We start from the raw sequence: 24682 nt of genomic DNA on the forward strand, positions 1-24682 counted from the left end.
GTGGGCATGGATGTTTGTGATTGTCTGTGGAAATACTAGTGGTAGTGGTCAGCAGTACATAGCGTTGGTAGATTGTGAGTGGTGGAGACCGAGTTGTAGAGCAGGTGCCCTCCCTCAATGAGTCTTTGGACTCCCTGGAGGTGACTAATAATAATAATAATGTGAAAGGCCAATCCAGATTTATTTTCCCATTTATATGCCCATATCTCTGGTTAATTCTTTTCGGCAGATTTCTGTAGAATATTCTGTCTTGTCAACATAACAAACTCTGCAATTACAATAGAGATTGTATAAAAATCTGGTTTTCTCTTAGGTTGTTGTGGTGATCTAACATCATGGAAACTTTTTTGTAGAGGTCTAAAGGCAACTTGAAGTTGTGTTTTTGTAGGACCTTTGCTATTTTGTCTGTGATGTTTTTGATATAAGATAAAGAAACCAGACCTTTGTAGTCATCTGGTTGTTGTCTTAGAGCCTGAGATGGTCTATTTGATATGTTATGTCCAACCCAGTGTAATAATAACCCAAGACCATGATATTGAATCAACCATGGGCAGAATACATAAGAGATCTACTTATTGAAGAGTTAGGCATTAAGACAAAATATGCTATATCCTGTTATAATGACCCACACTCATGATATCTCATGCCTGTATCCAATGTCTGCTGTGTATTGAAAGAATTAAAAAATGATGGTTTGGGATTTAGAAATCTCCATGTTAATACTTTTTTTTTTTTTTAATTCTCGTGGAAAGGCTTATACGTTGGTTAGTTGGTTTAGTGAAGATGGTAAATTAAATATGGAAATAGACAACAGAATTAACAAAGCCGGTATGGTAGGACATCAACTGAATAAATTTATATGGAATAAAAGAGAAATTAGTCAAAACGCTGTATAAATTAGCTGTATATGGCAGTGATCAAACCAATTTTAACTTATGGATCTGAGAGCTGGATTAGAAATAAAACATTTGACCAAAGACTAGAAACCACAGATATAAGAGTTCTGAGAAAGATTAGGGACATGAACAGATGGCAATATCATATTAAAAACAGGGATATTAGGAAAGAACTTGACATTGTTAGCATCCAGGAATGTGTTAGCAGTGCTAATCTCAGGTGGTATGATACGTAAACAGAATGACAGAGGAAAGATTAGCAAAACAAGTGTTCTCTGCCATGTTGGCAGGAAAAAGACACAGAGGAAGACCACGATATAGGTGGATTGATACAGTAAAAAGCGTCTTAGAAGACAGAAATATATGATCTGATAATGTTGGAGTCTTGAGCCTCTAAAGCGGTCTGTTTAGACTGCTTTAGAGGAAAATTGTTGATAAGAAGTTAGTAATGATGTAAGTCCTTCATGTAGTATTATTATAATATCCTGTAAACCTCTTGAGGGTACATGTCAGGAATTTGATGATATGATTTGTCTTATCAGAAATGATAAGTGTAAATGGAATTTACACAGTTAGTAAGGAATAATTACTTGACATAGCATGTGATGTAATATTCTAGGTGTGTGTGTGCATGCATGAGTGCTCAATCTACTAAATGCATCAGAGAATTTGCTTATAACCAATATATCATAGCCTAACAATGAAAAAACGAACTTACAATTTCAAAATAATTTTTATTTTTCAACATAATCTCCCTTAAGACTAATACATTTATTCCAGCGCAATTGTCCCATCCGTGTAGTGGTTCTCAGTAAGATCTGCAAAATACCCCTCTACAGCTGCAATCACCTCTTGATTCGGAGAAGAATGTTGACTAGCGAGGAAAAGTGCTAGTTTAGGGAAGAGATAGAAGTCAGAGGGAGCCAAATCTGGGGAAGACGGTGGATGTTCCCACAATTCGCAATGCAGATCCCTTAATTTTCCCATTGCCAAAACACCTCTGTGGGCAGGTGCATTGTCCTGATGAAAGATGATTTTTTCCCTTCTGCAAATCGGGTCTTTTCTCACGAATTTTTTTGTCTAGTCTGGTTAAATATCGGAATAATATTTCCCGGTTATTGTTTTACCCTTTTCAAGATAATTAATAAACAAAATGCCTTTATCATCCCAAAACACTGATGCCATGACCTTTCCTGCTGATGGAACCGACTTTGTCTTCTTTGGTGCCGAACAACCGGCTTCTATCCACTGTTTTGAGTGGTGTGTAATGGTGAATCCAAGTCTCATCCATAGTAATAAATCGATGCAGAAAATCAGTTTTATTCTTGTTAAAATGCTCCAAGCACTGTTCAGAGATTTTCATGCGAGTTGTATTTTGATCTGCTGTGAACAAGCAGATGCCATGTTGTGCAAAGCTTTTTCATTTGCAATTCTTCATGCAAAATATATCCTACACGTTCTTTTGAAAGGCCTATAGTTTCATCAATTTCATGCACTTTGACTCGCTGGTCTCATCCAATACCATATTGTGCACTTGATCAATGATTTTTGGTGTTGATACACTTTTTTGGAAATCCTTCATGTGGATCATCTTTAAGGCTGGTATAAGCCATGTTTAAACTCGGCAGCCCATTTCTTAATTGTTGAAAATGAAGGAGAAGAGTTCCCATAAACTTTTATGAATTTCGAATGAATTTCTTTTGGCATTACACCTTCTTTTACAAAGAATTTTATAACCGCACGATACTCAATTTTATCCATTTCAAGGGATACAGACAACACTTTTGCTGCAGACAGCTGTATAAAACAATCTACTTGATAGAATGAATTGCAATTTCACATGGATGCTTATGACAATTGTACCAACTTAGAAAAAAAAAAATCTTGCCAATGGTGTTGCCATCTATGGTTGAGGCCAAGAACGTTTCAGATTACCCTCGTAACCACATTGCCGCCAACTTGTGAGAGTGATCATGTGGTCTTGACTTGGAAGGTGGCTAAATGTGTGGAATTACAGGTCAGAGAAGTATGACAAGCTTAGGAGATTGTTTGGATCAGTGCCATGGCATGTGACACTTGCCATGCACTATCATCATTCAGCCCTTGTAGTTTTCACAGCCAATGATAATAGTGCATGAGAAGTGGTAAAGGAGCATTTGAGGGAAGTAACTGCAGACTGCATACCTAGAGTCAGAAAAGTAAATCTAGTTGGAGCTAAATGGATGAATCTCATCATTAAGCTGGAGCTACAAAGAAAGAAAAATTTGTGGAAGGAATTCACGGAGAAAGGTGACCAGCAGGCACATGAACAGCATAAAGTGCAGGCCAGAACGGTAACCATTGTGGTAAGAAAGATAAAAGCAGAGTATGAAAGGAAATTAGCAGTGTAGGCCAAAGATAATCCCAGTGAGTTCTTTCAGTACGTTGCAAGTAAAAGGAAAAATGCTAATGGCAGAATGATTTTAATGAATGACGATAGTAATGAGGTAACTGAATCTATTGAAATAGTAGAATCACTAAGTAAACACTTTGCAAGAGTATGTCATCCAGATGGAGATATTGCTGTAACAAGAGAGGAAATTTAGGTAAAGACATATATGGTAACCGAGCTAAATGAAATGGAGGTGTAGCATATTACAGAACCTTGATGGCAATGCAGCTATGGAATTAAATGTTATACCTGCTCGAGTTTTTTTTCCAAAAAAAAATAAAAATCCATGATAGGTATTATGAAGATTTGAAAATGATATTTAGAATAACTTTTCTTTACACATATTTTACTGAAAAAGGCTTGGTAGCATTTTTTTTTATTATTATTATTTACCCCTCACCCTGAAGCATAGGAGTGATGTGCGAAAGAACAGCAAACCATGGAAGAGGAGTAGACCTTCCTCTACCAGAGATGGTTCTCGCTGTTATGTTTAAGTACTGCTCACCATTTTGATAAAGTTACCACATGATGACTATTGTGGACACACAGTTGAACAAAACAGTGATGATATTCTAATAGTTGAAGCATTACAACCCCAAGTTGTCCTTTATGATGATGTTCCTGCCAAATTAGTTTTTTCAAATGTTTTTTTGTATGTGACAGCTTCACAAATGTGACACCAAGGTAGCTGGGATTGCTTTCATGAATTAGAATCCTGTTGCAGCAGTTTGTTTTTAGTGATCTATGCATCTTAGGGTTATTTAAGTGGAAAGCTGAAACAACCATTTTTACTGGAGTTAGAGAATAGTCTCCAGGTTTCAAAGTAGTTTTCCATTGAGCTGGGATCTTTGCCTAGTATTACCTTGAGGCTTTAGGAGGTAACTAACACCAGGATGGCTGTTACTATGTAATCAACATGGATAAGCTTTCAACTGGCTGTTGGAGGGCTGTCACTTTTTTACATATTGAATAGAGCTGGGGTGAGGACAGAGCCTTGTAGCAGTCCATCCTATAGGCTAAGTGTTCTTATGAATTCATATGAACCTTTATCTATCGGAGAACATTTGTTCTAGTAGTTTTAGAATTTTTTGGCAGTTTATTATTTTGCTGTTTTATAGAGTAAGCTTTTCTTCCATATTATTATTATTATTAAGAGAGATCTCCAGGGAGTCTCTGACTCCCTGGAGGTCTCCATGCAACTCTCACCAGTTGGTGACAATGTGGTTATAAGGGTAATCTGAAATATAGTGCCATAAGCTGTTGTTAGGTCTATGAATGCAGTACCTGGTTTTAAATCCTTTGGTATCCAGTTTCTATATGCAGACATTACATAATCTAAATATCACTGAAGCAAACAGTAAAAGCACATCTCTTCTCCTGACTGATGTCCCTTAGTTAGCTGGGATGTTTGTTCTTGGCTGTTGGGCTGAAGTGCTTCCCAGATTTGAGATAGTTTCTTACAACCAAATTTGTTCACATTTGGATACTTCTTTAAGGCTGAGACAGTCTGTAGGAAAAGTCTCATGTTTAAATTTTCTCTATGCAGTAAAGTAGGCTTTTTCCATCATAACTTGTGGTTAGTGTCTAAGTAATGATCAGCAAGTCCTGAGTGACTGTAGTGGTGGAACCAGATATAGTCCTCGTGTTTGGCAATTCTGATGTTGGCTTTCCTGCTCGTTTGGTCATAGTAGGACACTTTACAACTACATTGTACCTGGTAGACACCTGGCAGGTATAAGGACTGTGGCTGGTCTTTGGGGGAGCAGATGATGGATGCAAATTTTTTATATGGTCTGTAAATTGTTACAAGGTCTTTTTAGAATACAATTTGTGTTTGTTTAGTTTCATGTTTTTTCTGGTTAAGAGAGAATTTTTGCCAGCCTGATTGGGCTGAGTGGTCTGCTCGCCAGCCTGCAGGCTCAAATTCCACCATGCTCAAGAATGCTAGCAATTGTTCTCAGGTGGGAATTCTGGTGTATGTGACCTTCATGCTACATATTGGATGCCTGAAGTGGTTTGAAAAATTTCATGTTTGATCTCTAGAGGAGGGTTTCTTAGTTCTATAAAAAATATAAAATTAATAAAAATAGAAAAAAAATTAGACCACACAGAGTACTAATATACTGTATGTTCACAGCCTTTCTTGAATAGGGGTCGCAAAAAAAAAAAATAAAAATAAATAAAACCCTCTTTAGTGATTAAATTAGCATGCACTAAATTACACCATATACTAAAAGTATGTACTAAATGATTAAAATTCTAAGTTTTTCTTCTCCTTTATTTTGTTTTGAAGGCCCATTTGATGCAGTCCATCACATCTTTGCTCTCACTGTCTTTGAGGATCAACTATATTGGACTGACTGGGAAACCAAAAGCATTGAGAAATGTCACAAATACCATTGCCATAATTATACTACAGTAGTTAATACTGCACATCGTCCAATGGATATACAAGTCTTTCACCCATTCCGACAGGCTCCACGTAAGTAAAATTTAGCACTGGTAAACACTCATATAGGAAACATTAAGGAATAGTTTCATTTTCATTATTTTATGATTTGTATTGCAATAAGAATCACAGGATTACGTGCAAATTATGTTTTTACTAAACCATAAATTTTGCACAAAGTTCTAATTCAGAAAAAAAAAAATTATGTGTAGTTTAACCTGAGTAGATTCTTGCACAGAAATTCTTATAGAAAATAACACTTTTATGCTACGTAATGTTCATAGTTGGTGAACTTTGTCTGTATTTGTTTTATTTATTTATTTATTTTTGTCCTCTTTCATGTAAGTATATATATATGAAATCATCAAGCATAGCTCAATTAAGACATGTTTTATTGTTCAGCTATCCATCCATAAATGAAATCAGTCAATCAGAATAATAATAATCAGATTATATCACTTGGAACTAGAGGTGCTGCACATGGCATATAGATAATTCATTTTATTTTAGTAAATATTAGTAATTTTTGTACTATCGATATTATTTTACTTACTTTAGACTGTGTAACTGAGTGTGCTTGTGGTTTGCAATTGAATTTTATTATGAGATATTGATTAAAATGCATTTTACATGGCCCTGATACATAATAGAAAAATGATGACCAAAGATTCCTAATTCACTGAATGTAACTTGAGGGGATTTCATGCAGTATAGTGTTTGCTGTATATATTTATTGATAAGAGGTAATGATTTAAGGTGTGGAAGTGAGAGTGGAGAGAGAGTACATTGGAAATGTTTGATGTTCTAGTGTAAGAAATGTGAATCATGTTTAAAGGGAAAGAATGAAGTAACTAATATTAATGATGTAAGGCACGATAATGTAAGTGTGCAGCATGCAGAGGAATGAGTGAGTGATAATGAACGAAATATGATGACCATCTGAAAGAAGTAGCTGAAGGTAATCTGGATGATGAGGTGATGGTGAGTAGATAAATATTGTGCTTATACAGAAACCTTCACAGTACAAAATGTGAGTCTGTTTGACTTGAGATGATTGGAGTATGGCATAGCAGGAGTGAGCAAGATTTCATGATAAGAGGTGTATTTTATGAAGAGGTGTTGAAATTAGGAAAGATGTTAGTGAAGCTCTTACTTTGCAAAACGAAGTGAAATAAATGATTGTTTGGGTAGGCATGAATATTTTGAAATGAGAGATAATATGTAAAAGTTGCTGATAGAACCAAAAAAAAAAAAAGAAGGAGAGTGAGAAAGTACAGATTATGAGTCTGTTTCCTTAGTATGATAGGTAGGGCTGAATTCAGAAGGGCCATGATCTAATGAGTTAATGAGAAGATTGTGCAGGAGAAGATATGTGAAGTTTATAGATATATGAAGTGAAATTAATAGGCAAAACACTGTATTTAAATGATTTTGGGACTAGATGTTTGGAGAGAATGTTGTTCAGTTTGAGGTTTAAAGAAGGAAAACTGGAAGTAGAATGTACAAGTACCATGTGCTTCCAGTTTTCCTGCTTTTTCAAAAGATCCAACAAAAGCCAACAATTACAGATGTATTGCTTTGATCAGCTGTCTTTGAAAGATAGTAGAAAAAATGGCAAATAGCAATTTGCCAGAGATGTCTGATGCACTGGTATTATTATTATTAACATCTGACCTCCTGGAGTCAGAGTCTCATTGTGGAAGGTACATACTATTGCACACAATGCTCATCCAACTGTGCTTTAAACTAATTCAATGTGTCTACATTGACAACACACTCAGGCAATGCATTTTGCTCACCAACCACTCTCCATGCAACGAACCTGCTCCTCACTCCCCTGCTCACACACCTTATAAAGTATCCAGCGATGGCCTCTTGTTTTAGTCCCTCTCCCATTCTATGAAAAATCTCTTCCATGTTAACTTGATAACAAATCCCTGACTAGCTTATATGACTCAGTCATATTCCCCTCCCCCTTCCTGTTCATGAGGCTCTGCAACTTACATTCTTTCAATCTATCCTCCACATTCCAAAGACAGCTGGCCACCTTTGTGAATCTTCTCTGAACCCTTTCCAACATATTCTCATCACCATGCAAACACGGTAACCAAATCTGTGCACAATAATCCATATGAGGCCTGATGAAAGCCTTATACAATGATATCATAATCTCTCTATTTGTGCATGTCAGGGTCATCCACGGCATTGCCATTATCCCATGTGACGTTGTCACAACTTCTTCAATCTGGCCACTAAATTTCAGGTCCTTGTCCACCACTCCTAGATCTCATCTCCTCTACTTCCTTTTAAGTGTCCCCACCAAGTGTATCCTTCGCATCCCATCGTTGCTTACCAAATCCCAAAACCTTACACTTTGCAATATTAAACTGATAGTTCTACTTACCTGCCCATTCATGCAATCTGTTCAAGTCCTCTAGCATGGCTATAACATCCATTTGACTCTGCACTGCTCTCCCCAGCTTTGCATCATCTGCAAACAGCTGCATATCACTAGTTAAACCCATCCCAATATCATTACCATACAAATTGAATAACAACGGTCCCAAAACTTGATCTTGCGGTACACCACTAGTGACCTTATTACACTACAGCAAATTTCCAGATTTAGGGCAGTCTCATGCACTCAAATTTGTTGAGGTTGGAAAGTTTTTTAAAGCTGATGCAGATTTGATGAATAATCTTTCATATTTGTATTTGCTGCGATGTAATAGAGTGCTTTTCTTCCAGTGTATCCTGTGATGGGTGTCCAAAGCATGATCATGAGTGGCTGTATTGGTGGAATTGGATGTAATCCTTAAATATCCTGATATTGGCTGTCCTGCCTATTTGGCCATATTAGGACAGTTTACAACGTCCAGGGAAAATGTATACTCCTGGTAGGTCTGGTAGATGTGTCTGGTCTTTGGTGGAGCAGATAAGAGATGCCAATTTTTCATGTGGTCTGCAAGTGGTTGTAAGGTCATTTTCCTTAGGATTTTTGTTAATTTTTCAGATGTGGCTGGATATATGGAATTGTGAAAGATTTTGAATAATCTTGGCTTTGAAGAGGGGGGAGGGTATTATTTTTTGTTACATGGTTTTATTATTTTTTGGAAGTTGTAGCCATTGGCTAAGAAAGTGTTTAGGATATGGTCAAGTTCAGTAGTTAGGAATCTGTTATTCGAACAGATTAATTTTGCCATGTTATATAGGTATAAATTAAAGATACCAAGAAATTATATACAGGTGACCTTCATATAATGTGGATGTTAGGTTCCATAGAAATGGTGCTTTATATAAATTGTGTTATGCGAGACTCGGATCACATAGAAAAAGTAGGCTTGTGTTCCGAAATCTTTTTTTTTTTAATTATATAAACAACAATGACATATCCAACAAAAATATATTTTTATTTAATTCGGGTAATTCGCATAAGTTAGAAAACATATAAATTATGAAACAAATACATAGTATAAAATTATAAAAGTTACAAATTTTAGGTAAACTTCATTGCACATAATACATAAATGTTTTAAGCAAAATAAAATAAAGTGCTTATTTTAATTGTCATCACTGTCTTCAAAAATAACATTTTGTATATGTTCTTTATTTAAGTGGCCAGACGTCGTCAATACTTGAAATCTCTCGGTCATCATTTGTATAATTCTCATTACATACTTCGGCTGGTTTAGTTATCAAGAAATCAGTAATAGGACCCTGCTTACCACTATGCTGTAATTTTTTTATTAAGTTCATAATATGGAGCTAAACAAATATCCAATTGTCTCATGAATTTTCCAGAACGCTCCATTGAGGAATCATTATCCATAAAATAACTTCATAACTTTCTTGCCAAATCCAATCCTTCTGTTAATTTCATCACAATCAGAATCTTCGGCAGAACTTTCCCCACCATTTGATTCAATGTTATTTATTAATTGTAAAAGTTCCTCCTCATTTTAAATCGGTTTCCCCAACAATTAATTCACTAATTTTGTTTTCACCCATATCGCAAAAATCTGTACAAAGTTTATTATACGGCGTAGCTTGGCATTGACTGGATGTGGATGTCGAGTTAAGTCATATTGATTCATTTAAATTCAAAGTCCTTGCAGCAACTCCTGGTTTTTCTCTATTTTTCAACTGATCCAAGATTTAAATTTTTTCTTTGAGAGAAATAAATTTTTTGCGATGTTGGTTTTTCCCCTTTCATTCCAGTTTTCCAGTTTTAGTGGCCATTACTATAAAAATAAATTTTTTATATAAATAAAGCATTACATATTTATTATGTATGTAACTCACCAGAAAATAAAGTGATCAGCTTGAGAATAACACACTTATGATTTTTAATGTGTTTTCTGGCAGAAAACGAAGACAATTTTCAACAATAAACTCTTTATTTGGTAACAGTTGACGTATATGCATGCTAAAGGGTATTTCCCCTAATATAAATTCGCTACTTATAACTACATGCGCAAGACGGGCAGACACAAATTTAATGAAGATAAAATTTGATGTTTATGTCTTGTGGTGAAAAATATATGAAAAGATGAAGGGTTACTACAATTTGTAGACCATGTTATATCGAAACCGTATTGTATAAGTACCTCGTTGAACAAGTGTTACTGCAATTTCTAGACCACGTTGTATAAGTACTGCATTATACAAGGGTTACCTGTACTTGGTTTAATCCTTTATCCAAGTGTAAGCTAACAAAGTTTGTGCCTGAAGGATCTTCAGGACTGGGTCAACTCGTGGTAAAGGTGGTGTGACTTCACATCACTTGCTTTACTATCCCATAACGCAAAGCACATCTCCTTGCATACATGTATAATGCTATGCATAGCATTATGGGATACTAAGGCAAGTGATGTGAAGCCATACCACCTTTACCATGAATTGCCCCAGTCCTGAAAATACTTCAGGTGTAAACTTTGTTTACTTACACTTGGATAAAGGATTAAACCAAGTATATAATTTCCTGGTATCTTTAATTTATAGTATTGATTGATAGTATTTAGCCTTATGGCTGTCTGAGGGTGGCTATATACACGCCACCATCTAGGGAAATGATTATCAGCAAGTTGGTTTCCCGTTGCCTTCCTTGCTGTACTATATCCTATGACTGTAGCCTGTGTGTTCAGGGGGCTGGTTTGCCTGCCTGCAGGATGAAACATCCCAGATAAACTGGTTGAAAAAACCCTGCTGTCCATGCCCAAAACTGGCAAACTTGGGTATGGCTGAGGAAAATCCTTAAGCTCCTCACGTTGCCAGCGGGAATCAAACCTAGGACACTCCTTCCCCAGGTATATGGTTGCAAAGCGCATAGCCACTAGGCTCATCACACAGACAATTTATAGTATAACCAAGTGAAAAAACTTCCAACAACCTTTCTCTAATCCAGAGTCATTTAATAATAAGGTGACACCTTTAAGCAACTCTTACATGGAAATATGACTTCTGCATTACTTTAACCTTAGTATCACCTCTGTGTCTGGCTCCCAATGAGGACTCTTCAATAAAGGTTGAAACTGGTTTTCGTAGTGACCCTTTCCATGATGCATGTCTGCAAGGAGATGTGCTTTGCATTATGGGATACTAAGGCAAGTGATGTGAATTCATACCACCTTTACCACGAGTTGCCCCAGTTCTGAAAATGCTTCATGCACAAACTTTGTTTGCTTACACTTGGATAAAAAATATTAAACCAAGCATAGTCGGGTCTCTTTTTATGCGGTAGATACCTTCCTCAGAAAACCACATATAAAAATCGCACAAAAAAAAAAGGCCTAACTTACGTTGAAAAATTAGGGATACGTTCCATAATTTTCTAAAACCGCATAAAACTGAAGCAATGAATTAAAATAAACCTAAAATCGCATAAAAAAAAGTTTATGAAAATTCAGGAAAATAAGAATGCCTAAGTTTGTTTTAAAGGCTTTATTTGTTTAATTTTATTGAAAAGTAACAATTTTTTTTTTTTTTTTTTATATTTTGTCATCAGAATTATCGTTGCTAGTAGACAATATTCGGTAACGTTTGCGAACTGGTGCAAAATCACTTTCATCAACAGAAGAGATAGTCAGTGCATCGGATCTGTATGGTAATGGCAATGGTTCTTCACAAACAGAATTAACTTCACCCTCATTCTGTGCTGATTTTTTTCTTCTGACAATGTAATCAGTGATTAAACTTTACAATAATGAATTCACTAATTTTTTATATAGCTCGTGATATCCAGACATACAGTTCTTCAGCTCACGTTGGAATTTAAAGGCTCGTTCAGAATTTGTGTCATTAACAAGAAAATGATTTTCCAATTTATTTCGCAGTTCAAGACCGTCCTGAATTATATTTGCAGTGAGCGGGACAGCTTTTTCTTCCACTTCACTATCGTTTTCTGGATCTTCGATGATATCTAAAGTTAATCGATATCCAATAATATCAACGTCACTTAAGGCATTATCTACAAGCAATTATTCTACATCGTTCTGGCTAAATGTATCAAAACCTTCTGCACCAATTTCATGTGCCAAAGTAATGATTTCTGCTGATAATGTAGATGTTTGCATGGTTGCACTGTTTGCAACACATCCAGGCCAAGCTGCTTTCCAGCAGGCATTTAAAGTTCAAGTCTTATTTCAGCGATAGCAGATGCAACATGATTTTAGAAGTCTAAAATAGAAAATTTTTTCCAAACATCAGTTACTGTTAATGATTCATTTTCTAGTTTATCCGATATAAATTGAAAAGTGTGCTTAACATAATATTTTTTAAAAAGTAATAGGCCTACAGATTTAAATTTTAATATGAATAAGAGACAAGGGACTTTGTTTAATTTTGGTGTTAAGAAATCTCTTATTGAAGCTGTTTGTGATGCAACAGATAGTGATTCATCCACCTCCCGCCTACAAAGCGATCTCCAGGATGTACAAAAGGAGGGGAAAACTATCAGCACCCAGGAGAAAAGTCTGCATTCACTCGTAAGTACTTATAATATTATAAATTTTTGGTGATCAGAATGGGACATGTCAATGAAAATCAGCACAAGTTAATTTAATGATGTTTATGTTTAGATGTTTAATTAATTATTAATTAATGATCAATTATTAATTAATAATAATAAATCAGCTAAATTAACAATTAATTAATACATTACAAAATAATCAAGGTGTTCCATGAAAATTTCAGGATTTGTGAGGTGTTCCATCATAGAAAACGTTTAGGAAATGCTGGATTACCCTATTATCGGAATGGATTCTCCTTTTGTTGACATGCTCAGAAGTGTCAAAAGGTTTGGTAACTTGAAGTTATGCACCGCATAACTTCAAATCTGCATAAAAAAGATACGCATAAAAAGAGATCTGAGTGTATATAATTTCATGGTATCTTTAATTATAGTATAACCAAGTGAAACAACTTCCAACATGTTATATAGGGTTTTTGTAATCTGATATTGTTAGGGCGGGGGGGGGGGGGGGACTGCTGGTGAATGTATATACCTATATGTGTAGGTTTTTTGTAAACGGAAAATGCCAGGGATCCTTAAGGTTGGTGTGTAATCAGAGTATCTAGGAATTTGAGACTGTTGCTGTTTTCCTTTTCCAAGGTAAACTGGATCCTGTGATGTTGATCGTTTAGGTATGTTAAGAAATTGCAGAGTGTATCCAGGCCATGCAGCCAAATGGAGAACACATCATCCCCACTTACTGTAGTAGCCAGATAATGAATTTTTGTGTGACAGAGTTTAAGGCTTTTCTTCAAAGGTCTCCATAAAGAAGTTGGCCAGGGGTGGAGAGAATGGAGCATGGCAGTCCCCCTCTATCTGTTTGTAGAATTTTCCTTGCCAAATGAAATAACCTGAGTTCATGGTGAATTGAAATAGGGCTGAGATATCAGGAGTAAATATGGTTTTGATGATGTCTAAGGTATCTTAGAATGGGACATTGGTGAATAAGGAGGAGACATCAAAACTGACCATTATTTTAGTATGTTGGAGTGTAAGATTTTCTATACTTCAGTGCCATCCACAACGATTCTTTGTTGCTTTTTATCTACTGCATAGCCTCAAATTCTTTTTTGATAGATTACTTTTTGGTGGTTTAGCTTTTATGACAACACTGGCTACTATGGGCAAACAGGTATGACAGCCAATATCAGAATATCTGAATACAAGGACTACATCTGGTTCCACCAATACAGCTACTCAGGACTTGCTGACCATGCTTTGGACACCCACCACAAGTTATGCTGGAAGAAGGCCACTCTATTACACCATAGCAAATACAAGTAAGAAAGACCATTCATCGAATCTGCCTCAGCTTTAAAAACTTTCCAAATCTCAATAAATTTGGGTGCATGAGACTGCCCCAAATCTGGGAAGCCTGCATTTTAAGAACACCAGCTCAATGACCAAGACAACCCAATTTAGCCCACTTGTGGGTGCTGTTTCAGACTCTAGGCCCGACTTCTGTTTCCTTTGTTCAGCTTCATTTGTTCAGTGTTAGTGCCTGTATGCACACATGATTGTTTCTTGTGATCCCTGATGATGGCAATGTGACATTGCCAAAATATAGGAAAGTATTAATTAAAGTTTTTATAATTATTTTTCTAGTATACATTGTTATTTCTTGAAAACTTGAACACTATGTATAACCAACGTATAAGCCTATCTACAAGGATGGGAAAAACTATTATTCCAGTGGCAAAAGTTGCAAAAATCTTAGGCGTGATTTTTGGAAAAAAAAAAAAAAAAAAGATTACATTCCTTGCATTACAGTCAGTTAAGAGAAAGTGCAAGAGAGAGACCATTGAATATTCTTTGCCTTTTTCCTCTGCAGAATGGAGGTGCTGATTGGCGGTTAATGCTTTATCGCATTGTTTGCGAAGCTCGATTATAGGTCACAATTCGACACTTCTGCAAGGGAAAGTACCCTATAATGATTAGTGGTATAACCATGCCTGAATATAAGAATTTTTGGATAAGGATCCCATGTGGACTAGTGTTTCTCCCCCCCCAATTAAGAATTTCAATGTTACACACATCAGACTATTATTCGTTTGTTTGGTAAAAGAGATATGACATGCTTTTAGAATAAATTTTGATTAACATCACCCGCACTGACATATTCATGTTCCTCCAAAGTAGGTTTGCAGTTCATCATTCAGCCTCTCTCTCTTTGTTAGCTAAGGAAGTTGTATATCCTATCAGTCTTGCATCTGTTTAATGTACTCAGACCAGAGCAGTCTGATTTCTTACTTATCTGTACTGACAATTCAAAATCTGAGATCGTTGGTTGTGTGCTGCTGTTTCTGACCAAATTGTATGTAGTCAGTTTCCACTTGAATCAACTAATTATACTGCTCAGTTGCATATCATCCAGCTTGCTCTTGTATACATAAAAGTGCTACCAAAATTGTATGAATTATATAGATTCATTGAGTTTTTTCCAGTCCATATTCTCTATTGTGTACAGCCACTTCCTCTAGTGCTTTTTGATGTTTTACAATTAATTTATCAAGTAGCATTCTTAATTGTAATGTTTGGTTGTGCTGGATTCCCAGTCACATTAGAATCAAGTGAAATGCGACTGTGGTTCAACTGCTAGGTCAGCTTGTACTTTCTCCACATATTGTTTATCTCTCCACTATATACAGACTACAGATATTCAATACAAACAAAGTTAACTAATTAGCAACAGTCATTCTGCACACAGATTTGACAAATAACGGGATATCATTAGTGTGTGGGAAATTGTGAAAGAATATTTGTTAGTAGCAATGGTAAGTTGTATACAACGAGTGAAGAAGAGGACACAATTTGGAGAAAAGTGGATGATAAACAATATTAAACAGGAATTGCATGCGAAAAAGAGGCTATGGAAGAGATATAAGGAGACAGGCGAAGAGAAGATGTATGAAGAATATAAGACACAGGCCAGAAGAGTGACTAGTATGGTAAGGAAGGCGAAACTGGAATATGAGAGGAGATTGACCCTATGATCCAAAGAAAATCCTATGGAATTTTTTAGCTGTGTGGCCAGTAGGAGGAGAAATGACTGTAGAAGAATGATATTGTGGGATAAAAATTGGAATAGAGTGACTGATGCAGAGGACATGGTGGAATTGTTCAACGAACATTTTATGGGAGTATTTCATCCAGGAGGAGTCAGTTTTAATACTAGAGGAATAGGGCAGGTTCGAGGTTTAGAGGTACAGGAGGAGAGTGTGTTTCAAATACTGAGTACTCTGGATGTCGGTAAAGCTGTGGGACTGGATGGTATTTCACCACGAGTTTTGAGAGAATGTGCTAGGGAACTGACAGTGCCTTTGACCTGGCTTTTCAATGAAAGTCTGGCTGCGGGAAAGATGCCCATGGAATGGAAGGAAGGTAAGATAGTGCCATTGCATAAGGGTGGTAGCAGACTGGAAGTGTCTAATTATAGGCCAGTTTGCATGTCATCGGTAGTTGTTAAGATCATGGAGAAAGAAGTGAGGGACCGTATACAGCATTGCGCAGATGAGGGCGGTGTTATCCGTGAGAATCAATATGGATTTTTGAAGGGGCGCTCTTGTTTTAGCAATATGCTAGCCTTTTATAATAAAGTTACAAGAGCATTAGATGAGGGAAAAGGCATATACTGCCATTTTCTTAGACTTAGCGAAAGTATTTGACAGGGTGCCACATGATAAGCTGATATTTAAGTTGCAGCACATGGGTCTGGATGTCAGATTGGTCTACTGGATTCAGGATTGGCTGTCTGATAGGTATCAGAGAGTTGTATATGGTGGGACAGTTTCAAGGAGGCAGAGGGTTACAAGTGGGGGTCCCACGGGCTCAGTACTGGTACCTATATTGTTTAACCTTTGATATCAATGACATTGTCAGTGGATTGCAAGGGGATATTCAGTTGTTTGCAGATGATGCAAAGCTATGAAGGATTATTAGTAATAGTGCAGATGTGGTAGCCCTGCAAGAGGATTTGAATAAGCTAGATAGATGGGCAAATGAATGGGGGTGTCAGTTTAATGCAGCAAAATGTAAGGTCTTGAGGTTTGGGAAACATCGATGGGACGCTGCATACTCTGTGGGAGGAGTTATACTGGAGGAAGTAGGGGAGACAAGAGATCTGGGGTTGATGATTGATAGAAACCTGAAATTTAGGAGACATATTGCAAAAAGGTGTTGAAGGTAACACAGAGGATTGCTGCAATAATGAGAAGGATACTGCGCTGCAGAGATAAAAGGGTTATCATTCCGCTGTATAAGACTCTGATCAGACCACACTTAGACTGTTGTTGTCAGATTTGGTCCCCAGGATTTGAAGGGGATAAATTAACTGTGGAAAGGGTACAAAGGCAGATAACAAAGATGGTTTCAGGACTGTACAATGTTAGTTATGAGGATCAGCTGAGGGAATGTGGACTGCAAGATAGAAGAAGGAGAGAGGTGATGTGATTGAGACTTTTAAGCTGTTGAGAGGTGGTTACAGGATTGACACTGGGGAGTTCTTTTGCTTGGTTGAACAGCGGGAAGGAGTGATGATAAGAGGCTATCCCTGGAAGTTATGAAAGGAAACTGTTTTCAAGAGGGTGAGGAGTGGTTTCTTTGCATGGAGGGTGGTTGAACCATGGAATGCATTGCCTGATGGAGTGGTGAGAGCGAGAATGGTCAATGAGTTTAAGGAATGGTATGATAGACTTTGTGTTTCTCAGGGGGGGGGGGTCCTCCCCTCGATGAGTCTTGATAGACTTTGCATTTCTTAGGAAGGACCTCCCACAATTTGCCTTTTGACTCCATGGAGGCCTGAATAATAATAATAATAAATTACATGAGATTAAGCTTGTATTAAGCATTTGCAGTCTATGTAGAAACAGCAAAGAGAAAATTGTATTTGCTAAACAGATAACAGTAACCTATCTGTTGAAGGCCAATGACCCTACTATGAGTGAACAATATAACACTCATCTTACCATATGCTTGAGTGCAGGCACTTTGCTCGACAGTGGAATGCAGTTGGTACTAATCTAATTGAGGTGTATATATAGTTAGGCAGTTTAATAGATTCTTGAAAATTGCAAGAACTTTATAATTTTTTTACAAAGAATTAATTTATTCGAATGAATGTGATCAGGATTGTAATTCAAATGTAGATTCAGTATTGCTCAATTTTTTTTTTTTTTTAATTTGTGTTCATTGTATATATTATTTACTTATTTAGCTATTTATTTTTTACTATCTTGTGTAATGCTCTAATCTTTGGAATAGCACTGTATACCTTTGCTATCCTTGCACCAATAAACAACACCAGCCAACTGACAAAACAATCCTGTGTCTCTTTCTAGGTAGTTGCATGTGTGGTTTTCCACTGAACTGACTTCAACCATTCTTGCTTTTCCTTGAACTTGTTAAGGTATGTGTAACTGCGTGGTAAACATACCAACCTAGCCTCTCATCCTTCTATTTTTTCCTTCTACTGGACTACTTGTATATAGAGGCTAATGACTTCCCATCAGTTGCCTTAGTATCACATAATGCAATACACATATCCTTACAGACATGTAAAGATATGGACGTTCCCCTATGGCAGTGGTGTTCAACCTTTTTTACTACGCGAGCTACTTTTCTATAAAAAGTTATTCGGCAATCTACTCTCTTATATTATATATGTTATTTGCCGATCTATTCTCTTATATAGATCACGTTTCCCCAACCTGATATCTGATTACGCATAAATAAACAACTAAAAAAATATGCAACTAAAAACTTTATTTGTGTATTTAAAAATTTATTTATCACTTTTAATTATTTTAATACAACAAATATTATAATACAACAAAAAAAAACAAATATATTGGAATAAAATATTTATTTCTCTATTTTGGAAAACCAAAGTTAGAAAAAACAACAGATTGATTACAAACTCACAAGTTCCAGGAAATGCTGGTTGATTAAAAAAAAAAAATTAATGTGAAATTTGGCATTGTTTGGACCTCGCAATATTTTCATAGTCAAGTTGATATGAAGTGGCCAATCGCATACAATCATCCAAATGATCATTTGTAATTTGGTTTCTTAATTGATTTTTTACAATGGTCATATTTGAAAAAGTGGATTCTGACAAATATATTGATCCGAAACACGACAGAATTTTTCGTATCATGTTTCGGATCGGTTACTTCAGATGACTTCATTGTTTATTGATTTTAAATGTAAACTATTCTGAATGTTTATTATCTAAAGTTCTACTTCAGCTTGGTTTATATCACACAGCCCACTAATTTTATTTGAAATTTCTGTCATGTTCAAGTTTTCTTGAAATGGATTATTGATAAAAGATACAATCATTTCAGTTTTATTAAAATCTTTAAATCTTGAATTTATTTCTTCCTCAACTAATTCTATTTCACGAATAAATTCTTTTAAATCATAGCAAAGCATTTCTTGATTTTGTTCAGAAATTTTAATAAATATGGGAGATGTCTAAATTCACGGTCATTTATATTTTTCTTTAATAAAAGTGTTGTTGGAAAGTTTTTATTGAACTTAGCTGTAACTCTAAATTTAAATTGCTTAATTTCGTACAGAAATCAACTAAAAATGATAAGTGTAACAGCCATCTTTTATCACTCAATTGTGAATAAATATCTCCTTTTTCATCAAGAAAATGTTTTATGTCGTTAATTAATACAAGAAATCTTTCTAAAAATTGACTTCTGCTGAGCCAGCAAACATTATTGTACAACAGAAGTTCCCTATCATCATCTGCCTGTAATTTAAATAACTGCTGTTGCAGGGCTTTTCCTCGAACAGAATTTACAATTTTAAATGTAATATCCAAAACATCTTTTGTGTTTGATCTTTTACTACACAGTACTCTTGTTGGTGAATAATGCAGTGGTATGTTAAAAAATCTGGATATTTGTCATCATTTTTACATAATGAAATGAAGCCTGATTTATTACCTATCATTACAAGAGCACCATCAGTAGTAATAGACACAAGTTTAAAAAGTGGAAGGTTGTGTTGTTTCACAAATTCCTCAAATGCTGAAAAAATGTCTTCTCCCCTAGTCCTTCCGAATAATGATATAATTTTCAGAAGTTCTTCTTTACTTGAATAATCTTGAAATACCATGCGAATGATTTTTATATCATTAACTGAACAATATGAGTGATGTTGTTTGATTCATCAAATTGTAATGAAAATACAACACACTGATGAACGTCTGACATTAACCTGGCCTGGAAACTTTTCTCCGGCAATTGGAACTGTTCCTTTCGGCAATTTGAAACCTTGTCTGCGGCCTAGAAGTAGTCTCTCTCTCTAGCAACGTCTCGAACTGAGATGCTCCTTTCTGGAAGCAGCAAACTCCTCTCTCAAGCAACGTGGATCTGGGCAGTCTCTCTGACAGCACCTCTGGAACCAGGACCCGTTCTGCTTGCTTCAGTTCCTTTTTATTAGGCCTTCTCTGAGACCTCGCATGAAGTTTGGCAACTCCCAAAGAATCGGTATGAGTCTTTCATCTTAATTTTCAAGTTCGGCATGCCTTTTGTTCTCCTCCGCTTTCTTTTGGTTGTAAGTTGCCAGCCATAGGAAAGTTGTTTGAAGTCTTTCTGACTGACTTCAGAGATGTTTACACTTAGAGCCTGCAAGCCTTTCTCATACATACAAGTTTCAATAACAATCTTTCTAATGCCATCATGTACAGCTTCGGCGACAAAAACATTGCCTTTGTTTTTAACATTCTAACATATTCTTATTAAAGCAGTATATACAGTTTGCTTCAAAAGAGTTATTTACAAAAACATCTAATACAAACTATACCGAGACAAACAAAGTTTATTTTTTTACAATATTCACATGGGACTTAACCTAAGTAAAAAATCGATGTAATGTGCTTTGGAATATTTAATATTTAAGCTACAATCGAGTTTTTACACTTTTCTTATAATCGTATTCACTCAGCTCACTGTTTGACTTCCACTGATACAAATTAATTCATTTACACGGACTTATAAGAAAATGACTGATTTGACAATTTTAATGAAAAATAAATAAACGATAGCAATACACTTAAAGCGAATTAAAAATAATACAAAATAATGATAAATAAAATATTATGTTTTCTGTTTTAATTAAATTTGTTAGTGAGGAGGAATACACAAGTGATCGACCAGAAATTGCTCTGCAATCGACGGGTTGAACACCCTTCCCCTATCTGATGCTAAGGCAATTGTGTTGGAGGCTCAATGGATATTTTTACAACACTCAAAAAGAATTAAAATAGACTTTAATGCTTCCTATATTTCGTCCTAGTCACTAGGACATCTACGGGGATTACAAAAAAATTAATGTAACATATGCACAAATAACAAACAATACTAAGCCCAACCATGTGGGTGACACTAAAGTCCTATCTAGGTAGAGCGCCCTCTAAGGGCAGTAGTAGGTGGCCTGGAATGTAAGGTGGGAACTCTGGTGATGAGTGTTTCCCAAATCTTCGGAAGCTTAATGCCCCCATATTTATTGAGATTTGGTTGGTTTTTGAGAGCTGCTGCTGCTTCTAAGAAAAGTCTCTGCAGCTCTCAAAAACCAACCAAATCTCAATAAATATGGGTGCATTAAGCTTCCGAAGATTTGGGAAACACTCATCACCAGAGTTCCCACCTTACATTCCAGGCCACCTACTACTGCCCTTAGAGGGCACTCTACCTAGATAGGACTTTAGTGTCACCCACGTGGTTGGGCTTAGTATTGTTTGTTATTTGTGCATATGTTACATTAATTTTTTTGTAATCCCCGTAGATGTCCTAGTGACTAGGACGAAATATAGGAAGCATTAAAGTCTATTTTAATTCTTTTTGAGTGTTGTAAAAATATCCATTAAGCCTCCAACACGATGTCCTCACAGCACTTAAGCCTCTACACACGTATGCTAAGGCAATTGATGTGAAGTGATTAGCCTCTATGTACATGTGGCCCAGTTGTAAAGTTACTTCACATGAAAACTTTGTTTGCTTATCTTACACTTGGATAAAGGATGCAATCAGGAATATAGTTTCTTGGTATCTTTAATTTATAGTATAACCAAGTGAAAAATCTTTCAACTTATTCAACAGCTTTCCCTAAGGACTTCAGAAGTTCAAAAAAACATATCAACATGTTCCTTCTTTCGTCTTGAACACTTCCCCACACATGGTACTGTGCTATAGGTTTTGCAACATTTTGTATCCATAGCTGATATTAAAAGAAAATAATTGTAATAATAATTGTAAATATATTATTATTATTTCATAAAGGTAGTGGTATGTTTTATAGTATTTTATAAATTTATTATTTATAACATATAGATGTTGATTTTATATGTTATATTTTAGAACTCAAGATAATATTCAACTCTAATTTGCTCTTTAGTAAAAAAACCCAATCCATGTGATTATAATGGTGGTTGCAGTACCCTCTGTCTCCTCAAGCCTGGTGGAGGATCTTTGTGTGCATGTCCTGAAAATTATGCTCTTCAGGCTGATGGCTCCTCTTGCCAGAATAACTGTACTAGGTAACTGATTTTTTTTTCTTTCTTTAGTAACGTTAGAGGAGTGCTTATAACGAATTTTCAACTGAAGACAATTTAGTCAATGTTATTTATTTAAATATGTCAGGGTTTTCCCTCCCTGAAACTCGCTCTTGAAAATCACACTTTCATATATACACACACTACAGAAGGATAAACTGCCCTTTCATTAATTAATTTAGGTTTATAAATTGGGTTAATAGGTGGCTCATTCAGCATAATGTGTAAAGCAGAAATTGTATGAATTGGGATTAAATAATGGAAACCAGTTGTTTCATTGTTTTCACTCTTTACTTCATTTATTGGTGCATATTACTTTCTCTCCCCTCCCCTTTATGGACACATGCCAAATCTGCACATGGATCTGTTTTGAAATCTCATATGTGGTTTTTCTTAAATAGTTTGCTTCTGAATCACTCATACTTTGAAATGGATGAATGTATATATAACACAAAAATCACCTGATTCTGTAGAGAATATGATCAGTAAGGAACCAGCATCATAATCTGTTGCCATCATCTTGGCCAAAAAAACATGAATAAGACAGGTATAGTTTCTGAGAAAATTCCCATGCTACTCCTCTTAAACACTATTATTATAATTACGGCTATTATAGCCTGTTTTTGTTTAGGAGTGTCCCTTATTTTAAATACATTGGCTATAATTACTCAAAAAAGGGTATATATATTTTAGGGCATTATGGGTGAGTATAGAAGACAATTATATTCTGCTATAATTACCTTCTATACTTACCCATAATGCTCTAAAATATATATATGTCCTTTTTTGAGTAATTATAGCCAATGTATTTAAAATAAGGGACACTCCTAAACAAAAACAGGCTATAATAGCCGTAATTATAATAATGAATAAAACATTTTTCATATGAATAATTGCCAGAAATATAGATACTGAAGCTCTCTTTAGGAAAAGAAAATTGTATAGAATTGAATAAACTAAATCATTTCTTTAATCAGAAAACCAGAAACAGAGACTGCAGAAAACTTCGAATTCAAACACGGGAGGATTAAACGGAACAGTATTTTGAAAGACATTATCTTTATTCAATAGCCAGTATTCATCCCAGACTGCTGAATATCCCAGTGTATTAATCTGTTATTCCAACTTGCAAGAATTTTAAGAATTCTAAGATGATCAGTACGTGCTACCAACATATAAAATGTTCGTAGTTATGTACTGGCTTGGCCTGAGCTCTGTCAGTATATCAACTAGATGGAAATGATCAGTATTTGCATAATGCAAAAATTTTTGTGAAATTTTTTGATTAGTAAACACTGCTATAACAATCTTTGGAAAAGTCTTGATGAAAGTTAAAAAATAAAAAATAAATTCACTATAGCAATCTAAAATTCCTAGTATTAAGTAAATTGCTGGTGTTGTGATACACATTCCACAGTCATTTATTTAATATCATTACAATTAGTTTTTATGTAATCTCAAGAGCACATCAGTTGTATCAAGGAGTATTATCATGTGACAGGTGCAAAAAGCCAACACATTTTGCATAGCAAAAATAGTTCTATTTAATGTTTGTAGTAACTGCTTGCTGAAAGTCAACTACTCAGCATTGTGCATTTTGCTTTGAAATGCACAATGGAAATGAAAAGTAAGCTAGAATTTTTATGAGATTTTAAAACTAGAAACTAAAACATATGGCTAAATAATCACAGAAAAGATTTGAACTGTTTTTTAAATTTTAAAGATTTATTCTTGTCCATGAGTAGTAGGGGAAACAAAACAGTTGAACATTTCCGCTTTCTTTATGATAAGCAGGAACTCTTTTCCAAATTTGGTGGTCCAGCTCTTTTTATATAGATAAATGCTGCAAATGTTTTGTTTGAGCATATCTCTGCCCCATTAAGAGACCAACTAAACTCTTACATTTCTTAAGAGGAATATGTGTATATTAACTTAATGGTTTTATCACTTTTTGTTTATAATTTTCTCCCATACATGTGAAATTATTACCACATTTGATTTGTATGAACCTTCTGACAATTTAAAACTACCAAAATAATCAAGCACACTTGATAGCCAACATCATTATAATATGGGATGCTCTGTAACTATTAAGTAGCCAAGTGAAGTTACTAGAAAAAGTAATTTCAGACCAGTATTTTTTTTCATCTTGCTTTGAAATAAGAGTGGCAATTATTATATAGTTTGTGTTTTTGCTTGTGTTGGGTGCAGTCAAAAGGGAAGAGAATATGAGTATGCTTGTAGAAAAGCACATATTAAAAATAAAGATAACATTTCAAAAAGAGTTGGATTAGTTTGAATTATGATTGAAGCAACTAAGATGATAAGGACA

The 24682-nt window shown here is 35.4% G+C and overlaps 1 protein-coding gene across 1 annotated transcript in view; it reads left to right on the plus strand.

The window, feature by feature from the left end:
* The window catches only part of LRP1 (LDL receptor protein 1), a 1646373-nt gene that overhangs the window by 1011591 nt on the left and 610100 nt on the right, over positions 1 to 24682 (plus strand). The window contains exons 63-64 of the mRNA XM_090402369.1: positions 5621 to 5809; positions 22194 to 22335. Coding sequence (XP_090258495.1) covers positions 5621 to 5809; positions 22194 to 22335 — 331 coding nt within the window. The remainder of the gene's footprint in view (positions 1 to 5620; positions 5810 to 22193; positions 22336 to 24682) is intronic.

This window comes from Typopeltis vanoorti, chromosome 2 (genome assembly GCF_054136105.1).
Source record: "Typopeltis vanoorti isolate ZY-2024b chromosome 2, IOZ_Tvanoo_1.0, whole genome shotgun sequence".
Taxonomy (NCBI): Eukaryota; Metazoa; Arthropoda; class Arachnida; order Uropygi; family Thelyphonidae; genus Typopeltis; species Typopeltis vanoorti.